The sequence below is a fragment of the Leucoraja erinacea genome, unplaced genomic scaffold, assembly GCF_028641065.1.
Source record: "Leucoraja erinacea ecotype New England unplaced genomic scaffold, Leri_hhj_1 Leri_73S, whole genome shotgun sequence".
Classification (NCBI taxonomy): Eukaryota; Metazoa; Chordata; class Chondrichthyes; order Rajiformes; family Rajidae; genus Leucoraja; species Leucoraja erinaceus.
In genome coordinates this window covers 133,370-147,575 of record NW_026576663.1, presented here as the reverse complement: position 1 = coordinate 147,575, position 14,206 = coordinate 133,370, and the positions used below count along the sequence as shown (strand labels likewise).

General features: G+C 44.0%; 1 protein-coding gene across 4 annotated transcripts in view; it reads left to right on the top strand.

Annotated features, from left to right (window-relative positions):
- Nucleotides 1-14,206, top strand: part of pde10a (phosphodiesterase 10A) — a 398,667-nt gene that overhangs the window by 330,745 nt on the left and 53,716 nt on the right. For all 4 annotated transcript variants that reach the window (XM_055631370.1, XM_055631369.1, XM_055631372.1 and 1 more), the window contains 3 exons: nt 635-718; nt 999-1,149; nt 4,637-4,792. In XM_055631370.1, coding sequence (XP_055487345.1) covers nt 635-718; nt 999-1,149; nt 4,637-4,792 — 391 coding nt within the window. The remainder of the gene's footprint in view (nt 1-634; nt 719-998; nt 1,150-4,636; nt 4,793-14,206) is intronic.

Genomic DNA, 14,206 nt, shown 5'->3' with positions numbered 1-14,206 from the left:
GGGGGGGGGGTGGGTGGGGGGTGGGGGGGGGGGGGGGGGGGGGGGGGGGGGGGGGGGGGGGGGGAGGGGGGGGGTGGAGGAGAGGGAAAGCAAGGGTTATGAAGTTGGAGAAATCAAAATTCATACTGCTTGGTTGGAAACTGGCCTCATTCTGACAGAGTAACCCTTGCTTTCCCTCTCTCTCCCCGTCCCTACCCCACCCTAGTTCTCCGACTAGTTTCACTGTCCTCCGGATTCATTTTACTCGACCTTGGGGGAAGGTACTAAATTGGAGTAAGGCAAATGGCAGTGTTATTCTGCAGGAGCTCGGGAAGGCACATTGAGAGCAGTTGTTAATAGGTAAGTCAGCATCTGACATGTGAGCGTCGTTCAAACAGCATCTGCACAAACAGCATTCGTAGTCAAGATCAAATCCAGGTTTCTGGCACTATAGGGCAGCAGCTCGACCACTATGCCACTGTGTCTGTTACTGTTACTGGGTCGTGAAACTTTGCAACTTTCTTCCCCAAAGGCTTTGGAATACATTGGAACATTCACGGTGTATAATGGGTTAAATATGTAAACCGATATGTATGCTTAAATTTGTTTTCTGTCAAAAATGATTAATTGTATTGACTTCTGTCTTGAATGCCAGATTCCACTTTGATATCAGCCCCTATGAGGACCTCTGGCCAACCTTTTATGTCTATATGATTCATAGTAGCTGTGGAAAAAACAGGTATGAATGATAAAATCACGTTTTTAAATTAGAGCTGAATGGTGGAAATATGTATTCCATTTTGGTAACCTTTTACACGTTACAAAATTTCAGTAAGTTTCTTCAGGTTTGCAAAGCATTGCATATGTGCTTTAGAAGATTTGCCACCTTTACAATTAAAAACTTCCCGAGTTTAGTAATGCTGATAAATTCCAGTAGGAATAATGTTACAGTTTGTATTTTGAACAACCGTATTTTCAGGTTTTTAAATTGCTGTCGTTCTCTCAAATTTTCTGTCTAGCATGGACCTGGAGAAACTATGTCGATTCACAATGTCCGTGAGGAAAAACTACCGCCGTGTGCCTTATCACAACTGGAAGCATGCAATCAGTGTGGCTCATTGCATGTACGCCATCCTGCAGAGCGTCCAGGGAACATTTACAGAACTGGAGGTAGGTGAACTCATTCCAGGTCCATACATGCAGACAGTGAAAACACCTGTTACTATACATTCGTCTTAAAAGCACTTTAAAGCCCAGCCAAACAATAATGTTATCTAGTGTCGGAAAGAACTGCAGATGCTAGTTTAAAACAAAGATAGACACAAAATGCTGGACTAACTCAGAGGGACAGGCAGCATCACTGAAGAGAAGGAATGGGTGAGGTTTTGAGTAATGTCATCTCGGCCAACTCCCATGACATTCTCCTTAATCAATAAAGCAACACCTCCTCCTCTTTTACCCCCACCTCTACCTCTCCTGTAGCAACTAATTCATGGAATATTAAGCTGCCAATCCTGTCCCTCTTTTAGCCAGGTTTGTCACCACATCATTGTACGTACTAATCCATGCCCTGAGTTCATCTGCTTTAGCCATCAGACCTCTCGCATTAAAATTAGTGCAATTCAATAAAAAGTCCTTCTTCATTCCCCGTCATGCTCCTGCCTACACTGTCCACTGAACTTTCAATCCACGATCCATACCAACTTCCAGCCTCTCACCTTTTTCAGTCCTGCAATGGATCCCATCTTCCAGCCAATCTATTTAAACCGATCCGTGTAGCACCAGCTTTGGTTTATATTTAGACCAGACTAAGATGACGTCTGAAGTTTCATGGTCTTGGTGAAACCACAACTTCGCATTGGTGAATTGGTTATCAACGAGTAAGTGCTGCCTGACAGTTCTGTCGATGACAGCTCCTGTTAGTTTTCTAGTGATTGAAAGTAGATTGGTTGTTAGTTAGCCATATTGAAATTACCTTGCTTTTTGTAAACAGGGCATATCTGGTTATTTTTCAGGGATATGTCTGGTCTTGCATGGTTGAGCAAGTTCCAGGGTGCTACAGCACTTACTGTTGTCATAGAAAGTATTATTTTAGTTTAGTTTATTGTCACGTGTACCAAGGTACAGTTGCTAACCAGTCATCAGAAAGACTAAACAAAGATGCATGCTGGATTATAAAACGAGCCTAGCCCTGAGTGATAACAATTACAATATCTCTAAATTCATTAAATTATATTGTGATATCATCTTGAATTTCAGCTTGGCCAGCAAGTTCAGGTCAAGTTGAGTTCATTGCACAATGCATAACTACGGTGACGTACAAGTACAGTGAAAATCTTGTTACAGCGTTTCAAACACATAGGCTCTTTCAACAAGTCTATGGCAGTGCAAGTGATGATCCATGGTGTTCCGTTACCGAGGTAGATTAGGTTGTGCCGGTCAGTTCCAGAAATTGATGGTTGTAGGAAAGTAGCTGCTCCTGAATCTAGTGATGTAGGATCAAGCTTCTGAGTCTCCTCTTGAGGCAACGCTTCAAGTAAACATAGAAACATAGAAAATAGGTGCAGTCACGGTGGTACAGCGGTAGAGTTGCTGCCTTACAGCAAAATGCAGCGCCGGAGACCCGGGTTCGATCCGTACAGACTACAGGTGTTGTCTGTACGGAGTTTGTACGTTCTCCCCATGACCTACGTGGGTTTTCTCCGAGATCTTCGGTTTCCTCCCACATTCCAAAGACGTACAGGTTTGTAGGTTAATTGGCTTGATAAAAATGTGAAAATTAGCCAGTATAAAATTGTCCAACTTCCAGTATATTCCCTGGTGGATTCTTCGGAAGGTAGAGTTCAATATAAATCAGTACTGCTTTTTTCCCCATATCCCTTGATTCTGTTAGCCCTAAGAGTAGGTATGTTACAAAACCTACCTGAATCGTCATTGGGAATCTGCCCTCAGCCATGTCGGCGATTTTGGCGCTGTTTGGAGGGGGCGGGTTTAAAACGCGATTTTTACTAGGCTGTACTAATCGCACATGTTCAGCCTAGTAAATCATTAACGAAAAATCGATGCAAGACCTGGTCGCAAAAGGTATTATTAGTTTTATAGGCCTCGATAATATAGTTATAATAGTTTTAAAATTACTCTCTGATTTTGCAACCTCTCGCAGCCCCAGGGTTTTATAAAGCAAACAATTAAAGGTATGTACCTTATTTTTACATTAAATGGGGCATATATATAACCCTGATTTATCAAGTTATCTATAACGAATAGTTCATTTTGGGCTTTTTATATCCCGCAGTATTTTTCTCGGCATTTGAGGGCACTAATCCAGCGCTATGTCAACGTTCTAAACCAGCGCGTTCCACATGAACCCACTAGAAAGCCGATTTAAATGGGCATTTATTTACAGCAATTGAACACTAAATTCTTTCCATTTGTCCTATAAATTAATGTAAATTAGATATAAAAATCATGTTATATTGTGAATTATTTGTGAATAATCTTTGGACACTTAGGCTATTTAAAAATGTTAATCTTTCCTTAAGAAATGGGCGTTTGACTATCCAAGATCACAGCTTTTTTGTAATGTCCATTGAAAATCAATAGGGAACAAGATGCTAATTTCCGAGTATGAAAATGGTCATAACTTTTTTAATACTTGAGATATGAAAGTGAATTTGGTGTCAAATTAAACTTATTGTTATGCTTTATCTGATGGGATAAATTGCAGACTTGATTTTTTAAATCTCAAAATTTTGTAACATTGCTACTAAGAGTGACTCTCATGTAAATGCTGGCGATGGTGGACTGGGCAGCCTCCACTACTCTTCGCAATCTCTTATTCTTCTGTGTGTTTCAATTGCCATACTATATCATGTTAAGCCCGAGTTTGCCCTGGACTCATACTCGCAGCATGGTCGCCACGAGGCCGTAGGAGGTCTTCGTAACTCTTCCTCATGCTCGTGAGCGGTCTCCGCGTACTCGTGGCCTCAAGTAGGTCGCGTGGTTTTTTTCCAGCCTGATAAAAAATGTCCATGAGTTTAAAAAAAACGTTGGCATGGAAAAAATTGATACTTTTTACTCGTAGGCAGGTCGTAGGTAGGTTGTAGTAGGTCGTGATGGTTGTCGTAGGTCGGTAACTGGCCCGAGGGAAAGAAAATGCAAACATAACCATTTTATCATGTGACCATTCCACTCGTAGCTAGTTGTAGTTGGTCTGAGGTGTGGAAGACTGAGGTCAATGGGGGTCGTTGGAGGCCATAGACATAGTCGTAGGGAGTCGTAGACATAGTCAAAGGAAATTTGCGGGATAAGTTTCTTTACACAGAGAGCGGAGGGTGACGAGAACGTGGTCTCGAGGGTGATGGTGGAGGCAGATATGATGGTGGCATTTAAGATGTTTTTAGATAGGCAGATGGATATGGAGGAATATGTATCACATACAGGCAGAGGATCATGTTTGACTATGTGTTATATGACTTATACATTGTAGATTATGTTTGACTCGGACATTGTGGGCAAATGTGCCTGTTCCTGTGCTGTATTGTTTAATGTTCTATATTAAAAAAAAATAAGATTCATGTTATATTCAAACCACCAGTATTGGTAAGAATGCATTGGTAACCATTTATTTTTCTCTCCCTTTTATTGTTATGAAAAGAGAAAAGGTCTCCTTGTGGCTTGTTTGTGCCATGACCTCGACCATAGAGGATATACAAATACATATCTACATAAGTTTGACCACCCGCTGGCTGCTTTATATTCCACCTCCACAATGGAGCAGCATCACTTTTCCCAGACAGTTGCTATCTTACAGGTAGGATTACCATGGATGTTCTGTATTCTGCTTTACCTTCAGACTACACAAACACAAGGAGTCTTTGCACGTGATTTTTGTGTGATGTGCTACATTGATTATTTTTATATGTTCTCAACCCGAATGCACATATTTATGCCTCATTCTTACATTATCCATGTTTTAATATTGAAACTGAAAACCAGCTAACCACAATTTACTTTCTGATGTCCACTTGTTTTTTTCCAATTGAGAAGATATCTTGCATTTTGGGCTTTCTATAATCTTCACATACATTTCTTACTTTAATAAGTGAACTGGGTTCAGTCATGTTAATATCATGCGGTTGGTGCAAAATTATATTCAAAGTAAGGTAGACAAAAGTGCTGGAGAAACTCAGCGGGTGCAGCAGCATCTATGGAGCGAAGGAAATAGGCAACGTTTCGGGCCGAAACCCTTCTTCAGACCTTCTTCAAAGTAATCAAGACGGAACTGCAGATGCTGGAAGATCGAAGATACACAAAATTGCTGGAGAAACTCAGCGGGTGCAGCAGCATCTATGGAGTGAAGAATATATTTCCTTCGCTCCATAGATGCTGCTGCACCCGCTGAGTTTCTCCAGCAATTTTGTGTACCTTCTTCAAAGTAATATAGTTTGGTCTGAAAGCAAAACACTACAATGCTGGTAATTTAAAATAGTCAAAAATATTTAATTGTTCAGCAGACCAGGCAGCTGCTGTGGAGGGGTCAAGGACTTTTCATCAGATGCACTGCAGTGTGTGATTGCTTTATAATAATAAATGAAGCAACGCATGTTACAAGACCCTATGATCTATAACCAATATATTACTCGTATTACATAGCTCCAAAAGTTCAGAAGTCAGTATATAGAATTATACTGCTAGATGGTTTACAAAGTTCAACTTGATGTGTGCAATATTGATATATTACATATGCAACATCGCATATGTGACCATCCGAGAAAAAACACATATCCTGTACAATGCTTCCAGTCAAGAAAAATAAATATGCATCAAACTGAAGTCATACTGGCAGGAACCTAATTTCCCTGGAGTGACAATCATCAGCCCTTAGTCAGACTTAAGGCAGAAAATCTCTAAACAAAAAATGCTGGAATAACTCAGCAGGTTAGATAGCATCTTAATAAGATAAATTATTAAAGTTTGAGATTCTACTGTGAAGTAATATTCCCTTTATTCTGTACATAAGTATCTTTAATGGATCAACATAACCCTTTGCTATATTTTCAATCGGTTTTCTTTTAAACATTTTTTTTTAATTGCTGTAAACCCCTAGCAGGTTTTTCTCATATTTCTGTTTGTATACTATTTTTGTTTAGATCCATTTTTGATTGTATAATCCAAACCACCCGCTGAATTCCTTTGTATCAATTTCTCCTTGAACTTGTTACCCACATGTTACCTCATTTATTGATGTTCTTCGGCCTTTATTATTTATGGATTTGTAATTGTTTTGTAGTTTACCATGTATTTTCATACTATTCAGTTTATTCAAAGATTTGCTGTGTAATAATTCTGCCCAGTTTATGATGGTTAACTGAATTTTAATGAAAATTAAGACTACCTTTCTCTCAATTTTAATACAAAATTCAGTCATTTAATTGATAATCATTCCTTTATTATTCCATTTATTCACACTGTTTTGTAAATAGAGAGCAAGATATTCTGTGAACTATTAGGAGGCATAAATTTGAAAATGAGGCTATTGGTGATATATTTGAGGCATATGGCATGGATACATGTTCTTCAGACCAACTTGCATGCGCTGATCAAACTGCCCTATCTACACTCGTCCCACCTATCTGCATTTGGCCCGTATCAATAGACAATAGGTGCAGGAGTAGGCCATTTGGCCTTTCGAGCCAGCACCGCCATTCAATGTGATCATGCTTGATCATCCCCAATCAGTACCCCTTTCCTGCCTTCTCCCCATATCCCCTGACTCCGCTATTTTTAAGAGCCCTATCTAGCTCTCTCTTTTTCTCTGTGAGAAAAAGTGTTTCCTCGTCTCTGTTCTAAATGGCTTACTCCTTATTCTTAAACTGTGGCCCCTGGTTCTGGACTCCCCCAACATCGGGAACATGTTTCCTGCCTCTAATGTGTCCAAGCCCTTAACAATCTTATATGTTTCAATGAGATTTCCTCTCATCCTTCTAAACTCCAGAGTGTACAAGCCCAGCTGCTCCATTCTCTCAGCATATGACGGTCCCGCCATCCCGGGAATTAACCTTGTAAACCTACGCTGCACTCCCTCAATAGCAAGAATGCCCTTCCTCAAATTAGGGGACCAAAACTGCACAATAATAATAATAATAATAATAATAATAATACATTTTATTTATGGGCGCCTTTCAAGAGTTTCAAGGACACCTTACAAAAATTTAGCAGGTAGAGGAAAAACATGTAAGGGGAATGAAATAAATAGTAGAGACATGACTAGTACACAAAGTAAATACAGAATTCAATACAAAACACAGTATGAGGCAATTAATGCACAGATGAAAAGGGACGGCACGTGGGGCTAAGGATAGGCAGAGGTGAAGAGATGGGTCTTGAGGCGGGACTGGAAGATGGTGAGGGACATGGAATTGCGGATCAGTTGGGGGAGGGAGTTCCAGAGCCTGGGAGCTGCCCTGGAGAAGGCTCTGTCCCCAAAACTGCGGAGGTTGGACTTGTGGGTGGAGAGGAGACCAGCTGATGTGGATCTGAGGGACCGTGAGGGTTGGTAGGGGGAGAGGAGGTCAGTGAGATATGGGGGGGGGGCAGATGGTGGGGGGCTTTGTAGGTGAGGATCAGGATTTTGTAGGTGATCCGGTGGGAGATGGGAAGCCAGTGAAGTTGTTTGAGGACTGGAGTAATGTGATGCCAGGATTTGGTATGGGTGATGAGTCGGGTGGCTGCGTTCTGGACCAGTTGGAGTCGGTTGATGTAGGTGGAGCTGATGCCAAGGAGAAGTGAGTTGCAGTAGTCCAGTCGGGAGAAGATGAAGGCATGGATGAGTCTTTCAGCAGCGGGCGGTGTGAGAGAGGGTCTGAGTTTGGCGATGTTGCGGAGATGAAAGAAGGAGGTTTTAATGACATGGCGGATGTGAGGCTCAAGGGAGACGGTGGAATCAAAGATCACGTCAAGGTTGCGGGCCTGGGGAGATGGGGAGACAGTGGTGCCGTCGATGGTGTGAGTGGGGTTATTGGTTTTGTTGAGTGTGGCTTTAGAGCCATGAGGAAGAATTCTGTCTTATCGCTGTTGAGTTTGAGGAAATTATGTTGCATCCAGGTTTTTATAGCTGACAAACAGGAGTTGATATGGGAGGGGGGGGGGGGGGGGGGGGGGGTTGTGGGGGGATTTGGTGCCAAGGTAGATCGGGGTGTCATCAGCGTAACAGTGGAAGTCCAGATTGAAGTGGCAGAGTATCTGACCAAGGGGAAGGATGTAGATGATGAAGAGAAGGGGGCCGAGTACGGAGCCTTGGGGAACGCCTTGAGTGACTGTGGCTGTAGCAGAGGTTTGGTTGTGGAGAGAGATAAAGTGGGATCTGTTGGAAAGGTAGGAACGGAGCCAGCTGAGTGCAGAACCTTCAATGCCGAGGTCTTTGAGTCTGGTGAGCAGGATGTTATGGTTCACTGTATCGAAGGCTGCGCTCAGGTCGAGGAGGATGAGGATGTTGAGGGAACGAGTGTCAGCAGAGGTGAGGAGGTCGTTGAGGACTTTGAGGAGAGCAGTTTCTGTGCTATGAAGGGGGCGAAAGCCAGATTGGAGAGGTTCAAGTAGGTCATACGCAAGGAGGTGGGAATGAAGTTGCAACGCAACGATACGCTCCAGGGTTTTTGAAAGTGATACAATACTCCAGGTGTGGTCTCACTCGGGATCTGTACAACTGCAGAAGGACCTCTTTGCTCATATATTCGATTCTTCTTGTTATAAAGGCCAACATGCCATTCGCTTTCTTCACTGCCTGCTGTACCTACATGCTTATTTTCATAGATTGATGTACAAGGACCCCCAGATCCCGTTGTATTTCCCCTTTTCCCCAACTTGACGCCATTTAGATAGTAATCTGCCTTCCTGTTTTTGCTACCAAAGTGGATAACCTCACATTTATCCGCATTAAACGTCATCTGCCATGCATCTGCCCACTCCCTCAACCTGTCCAAGTCGCACTGCAATCTCATAGCATCCTCCTCATAGTTCACACTGCCACCAAGCTTTGTGTCATCTGCAAATTAGCTATCCTTCTAAACATTTTCTGTCCATGTACCTATCCAAATATATTTAAAATATTGTGATCATACTTGCTTTATGTACCTCCTCTGGCAGCTAATTCCATATATCCATCACCCTTTGCGTGAAAAGGTTGCCCCTCAGGTTCCTGCTAAATCTTTACCCTCTCACCTTAACCTATGTCCTCTGGTTCTTGATTCTCTTACTCTGGGTAAAAAACCTTGTTCATTTTCACTATCTATATCCCTTATATACCTCTAGAAGATCACCCCTCGTGCACGCGCTCCAAGGAATAAAGTGCTAGCCTGCTCAAACTCTCCAGATAGCTCAGTCCTTCATGTTCTAGCAGCATCTTTGTAAATCTTCTGTCACCCTTTCCAGCTTAATGACAACTTTCCTATAACAGAGTGACCAAAACTGAATACAATAGTCCAAATGTGGCCTCGCCAGTGTCTTGTATAGTACACGGACGTGGTGCCGACGGACGAGAAGCCGAAGTAAAGAAGTCGAAGCCAAAGAACCAAATGGGAACGAGGCCGAAGCGCCAAAAAACCAAAAGAGTACGAAGACGAAACGGCAACTAACCGAAAGGGCGGGACGCCTAAATGCAAACTAACCGAAAGGGCGGGACGCCAAAATGCAAACTAACCGAAAAGCTGCGTCGCCTAAAAGCAAACTCACCGCTCTGTCGAAACGCCACTTACCCGAAAGATAGCGTCGCCTACAAGCCAACGAACCGACTGCCGCTCAACTGAAAAGTCCAATAACGGTCATGACGTTGTCGGGGGGCGGGACTTGACAGCAATTGTTCCAGACCCCCACGTCCATCAAATCACTGTGGAGGGATGAACATTGTCCCACACCTCCGCTCCACCTGGCCCACAGGTGGCCGTGGGAGAGTGGGGGCTGTCCCGAGGGATGCGCACCTCCGGCCGCTTATAACTTGGTGCTTGAATTCAGATTGCCCAGTCACCTATGGCTTGTGTGTAAAAATGACCCCCACGCTACAGTCTCCCCCTTCTCTCCCCTCCCCTCTCTCTCCCTTCTCTCCCTTTTCTCTCTCTCCCTTTTTCTCTCTCTCTCTCTCCCTCTCCCTCTCTCTCTCCCTCTCCCTCTCTCCCTCTCTCCCTCTCCCTCTCCCTCTCCCTCTCCCTCTCTCCCTCTCCCTCTCCTCTCCTCTCTACTTGGACCTAGATCCTCTCCCTCCTTTCTCTCCCTCTCCCTCTCCCTCTCCTCCCCCTCTCTCTCCCCCTCTCTTTCTCTCCCCTTTTTTCTCTCACACCCTCCCTTCTCTCTCTCTCTCCCACTTATGCAGAGCGGCTATAGAAGTTGAGGAAACTGGCAGCGGTCCATGTGAAAATACAACACATACCAACAACGAAGGCACTGTGGAACCAGCTGCCGCAAGCCCTTCCTACGGGACGGGGTTTTAACTCGGCATTAAAAATCAAAACAGAGCTACATTCATTTAAAAATAAAAATGTTACATGTATGAATCGTTCTTACATTCGGGAACATGGTTAATTAACTGGCGGCATTATTTCCCTGTCCCACACGAAGCCAATGAAATGACACAACTGTCACACCAAAGATAGACACAAAATGCTGGAGTAACTCGGGTCAAGACTCTTCAGACTCAGTTTTCAGGTCTGAAGAATGGTCTCGGCATGAAACGTCACCCATTCCTTCTCTCCAGAGATGCTACCTGTTTTGTGCGTGAGAGCTTGTGTGCGTACCGCAAGCAACGAGACGGTAATGAATAAAACGTGATTCTTGGTGTTGGGAGGGGGGGCGTGGAGGGAAGTGGGAGGAGATAAAATTGTTTGTTGTCATGCAGACTTGTCATCGACCCGTCAGAGAATGTGTGTGTCCCATGTTTTCAAAGCACTTTACTCTGCCCCATCTGTCCCCGCGGCCGGGGTTGGGATGACTAACCCGGTGTGGGTGTCAGGGTCCGGGGGTTGGAGGTTGGTTGGGGGGGGGGGGGGGTAGGGTAATCATCCTGGTGTGGGGGTTGAGGTCCGATGGCGGTGCATCGTGGTCAGTGACTCTGGGTGGGCGGACGCTCCCATCGATGGAGACGAGAGAAGGGGAGAGAGAGGAGAGAGAGAGCGAAGGGGAGAGAGAGGAGGGGGAGAGAGAAGAGGAGGGAGTGAAAAGGGTAGAGAAAGGAGAGAGAGAAAAGGGGGGGGGGAGAGAGAGAGGGGGGGGGAGAGAAAGAAGGGGGAGACGGAAGCGTGGCGGTCATTTTTGCACAAGCCATAGGTGACCGAGCAATCTGAACCCAAGCACAAAGTTGAAAGCGCCGAAGGTGCGCATCCCTCGAGACAGCCCCCACTCTCCCACAGTCACCCTCCGCAGGCTGCGGGTCGGGTGGAGCGGAGGTGTGGGACAATGTTCAACCCTCCACAGTGATATGATGGACGCGGGGGTCTGGACCAATCGTTGACAAGTCCGGTCCCCCCCCCCCCCCCCCCCCCCCCCAGCAACGTCATGTCCGTTATTGGACTTTTCTGTTGAACAGCAGTCAGTCCATTGGCTTGTAGGCGACGCAGCCTTTCGGGTATGTGGCGTTTCGACAGAGCGGTCGTTCGGTGAGTTTGCTTTTAGGCGGCGCAGCTTTTCGGTTAGTCGGCCTTTAGGCGTCCCGCCCATTCGGTTAGTTTGAATTTAGGTGCCCCATCCTTTCGGTTAGTTGCCGTTTCGGCTTCGTACTTTCGTTTTTTTTGGCGTTTTCGGCCTCGTTTCCATTCGGTACTTTGGCTTCGACTTCTTTGCTTTGGCCTCTCGTCCGTCGACACCATGTCCGCACACGGTCTTGTATAACTGTAACATGACATCAGAACTACAATACTCAATACTCTGACAAATGAAGGCCAGTGTGCCTAAAACATTCTCGATCACTCTATCTACCTATAATAATAATAATAACAATTACAGCACGGAAACAGGCCATCTCGGCCCTACAAGTCCGTGCCGAACAAATTTTTTTTTCCCTTAGTCCCACCTGCCTGCACTCCTACCATAACCCTCCATTCCCTTCTCATCCATATGCCTATCCAATTTATTTTTAAATGATACCAATGAATCTGCCTCCACCACTTCCACTGGAAGCTCATTCCACACCGCTACCACTCTCTGAGTAAAGAAGTTCCCCCTCATATTACCCCTAAACTTCTGTCCCTTAATTCTGAAGTCATGTCCTCTTGTTTGTATCCTCCCTATTCTCAAAGGGAAAAGCTTGTCCACATCAACTCTGTCTATCCCTCTCATCATTTTAAAGACTTCTATCAAGTCCCCCCTCAACCTTCTGCGCTCCAGAGAATAAAGAACTAACTTATTCAACCTATCTCTGTAACTTAGTTGTAGAAACCCAGGCAACATTCTAGTAAATCTCCTCTGTACTCTCTCTATTTTGTTGACATCCTTCCTATAATTGGGCGACCAAAATTGTACACCATACTCCAGATTTGGTCTCACCAATGCCTTGTACAATTTTAACATTACATCCCAGCTTCTATACTCCATGCTCTGATTTATAAAGGCTAGCATACCAAAAGCTTTCTTTACCACCCTGTCTATATGAGATTCCACATTCAAGGAACTATGCATGGTTATACCCAGATCCCTCTGTTCAACTGTATTCTTCAATTCTCTACCATTTACCATGTACGTCCTATTTTGATTTGTCCTGCCAAGGTGTAGCACCTCACATTTATCAGCATTAAACTCCATCTGCCATCTTTCAGCCCATTTTTCCAAATGGCCTAAATCACTCTGTAGACTTTGGAAATCCTCTTCATTATCCACAACACCCCCTATCTTGGTATCATCTGCATACTTACTAATCCAATTTACCACACCTTCATCCAGATCATTGATGTACATGACAAACAACAAAGGACCCAACACAGATCCCTGAGGCACCCCACTAGTCACCTGCCTCCAACCCGATAAACGGCCATCCACCATTACCCTCTGGCTTCTCCCATTCAGCCACTGTTGAATCCATCTTGCTATTCCTGCATTTATACCCAACAGTTGAACCTTCTTAACCAACCTTCCATGAGGAACCTTGTCAAAGGCCTTACTAAAGTCCATATAGACAACATCCACTGCTTTACCCTCGTCAATTTCCCTAGTAACCTCTTCAAAAAATTCAAGAAGATTAGTCAAACATGACCTTCCAGGCACAAATCCATGTTGACTGTTCCTAATCAGACATTGTTTATCTAGATGCTTATATATATTATCTCTAAGTATCTTTTCCATTAATTTGCCCACCACTGAAGTCAAACTAACAGGTCTATAATTGCTAGGTTTACTCTTAGAACCCTTTTTAAACAATGGAACAACATGCGCAGTACGCCAATCCTCGGGGACTATTCCCGTTTCTAATGACATTTGAAATATTTCTGTCATAACCCCGGCTATTTCTACACTAACTTCCCTCAATGTCCTAGGGAATATCCTGTCAGGACCTGGAGTCTTATCCACTTTTATATTTTTCAAAAGTGTCAATACTTCTTTTACTTTGAACCTCATAGTATCCATAGCTACTCTACTAGTTTCCCTTACCTCACATAATTCAATATCCTTCTCCTTGGTGAATACCGAAGAAAAAAAATTGTTCAATATCTCCCCCATCTCTTTTGGCTCTGCAGATAGCTGTCCACTGTCTCTCCAATGAACCAATTTTATCCCTCGTTATCCTTTTGCTATTAATATAGCTGTAGAAACCCTTTGGATTTACTTTCACCTTACTTGCCAAAGCAACCTCATATCTTCTTTTAGCTTTTCTAATTTCTTTCTTAAGATTCTTTTTACATTCCTTATACTCCTCAAGCACCTCATTTACTTCATGCTGCCTATAGTTATTGTAGATCTCCCTCTTTTTCCGAACAAGATGTCCAATTTCCCTTGGAAACCAGGGCTCTTTCCAATTTTTACTGTTTCCTATCAACCGGACAGGAACATAAAGATTCTTAACCTGTACCTGTGTCGCACTTTCTGTACCTGTGACAGGTCACAGGTACAAGTCTGTACCTGTGACGCACTTTCAAGAAACTATGTGCCCGCACCCCTAAATCCCTCTGCTCTACAACACTCCCCAGAGCCCTGCCTTGCTTTGAGGTCCTGCCCTGGTTTGACTTGCCAAAATGTAACACTTTTCTGT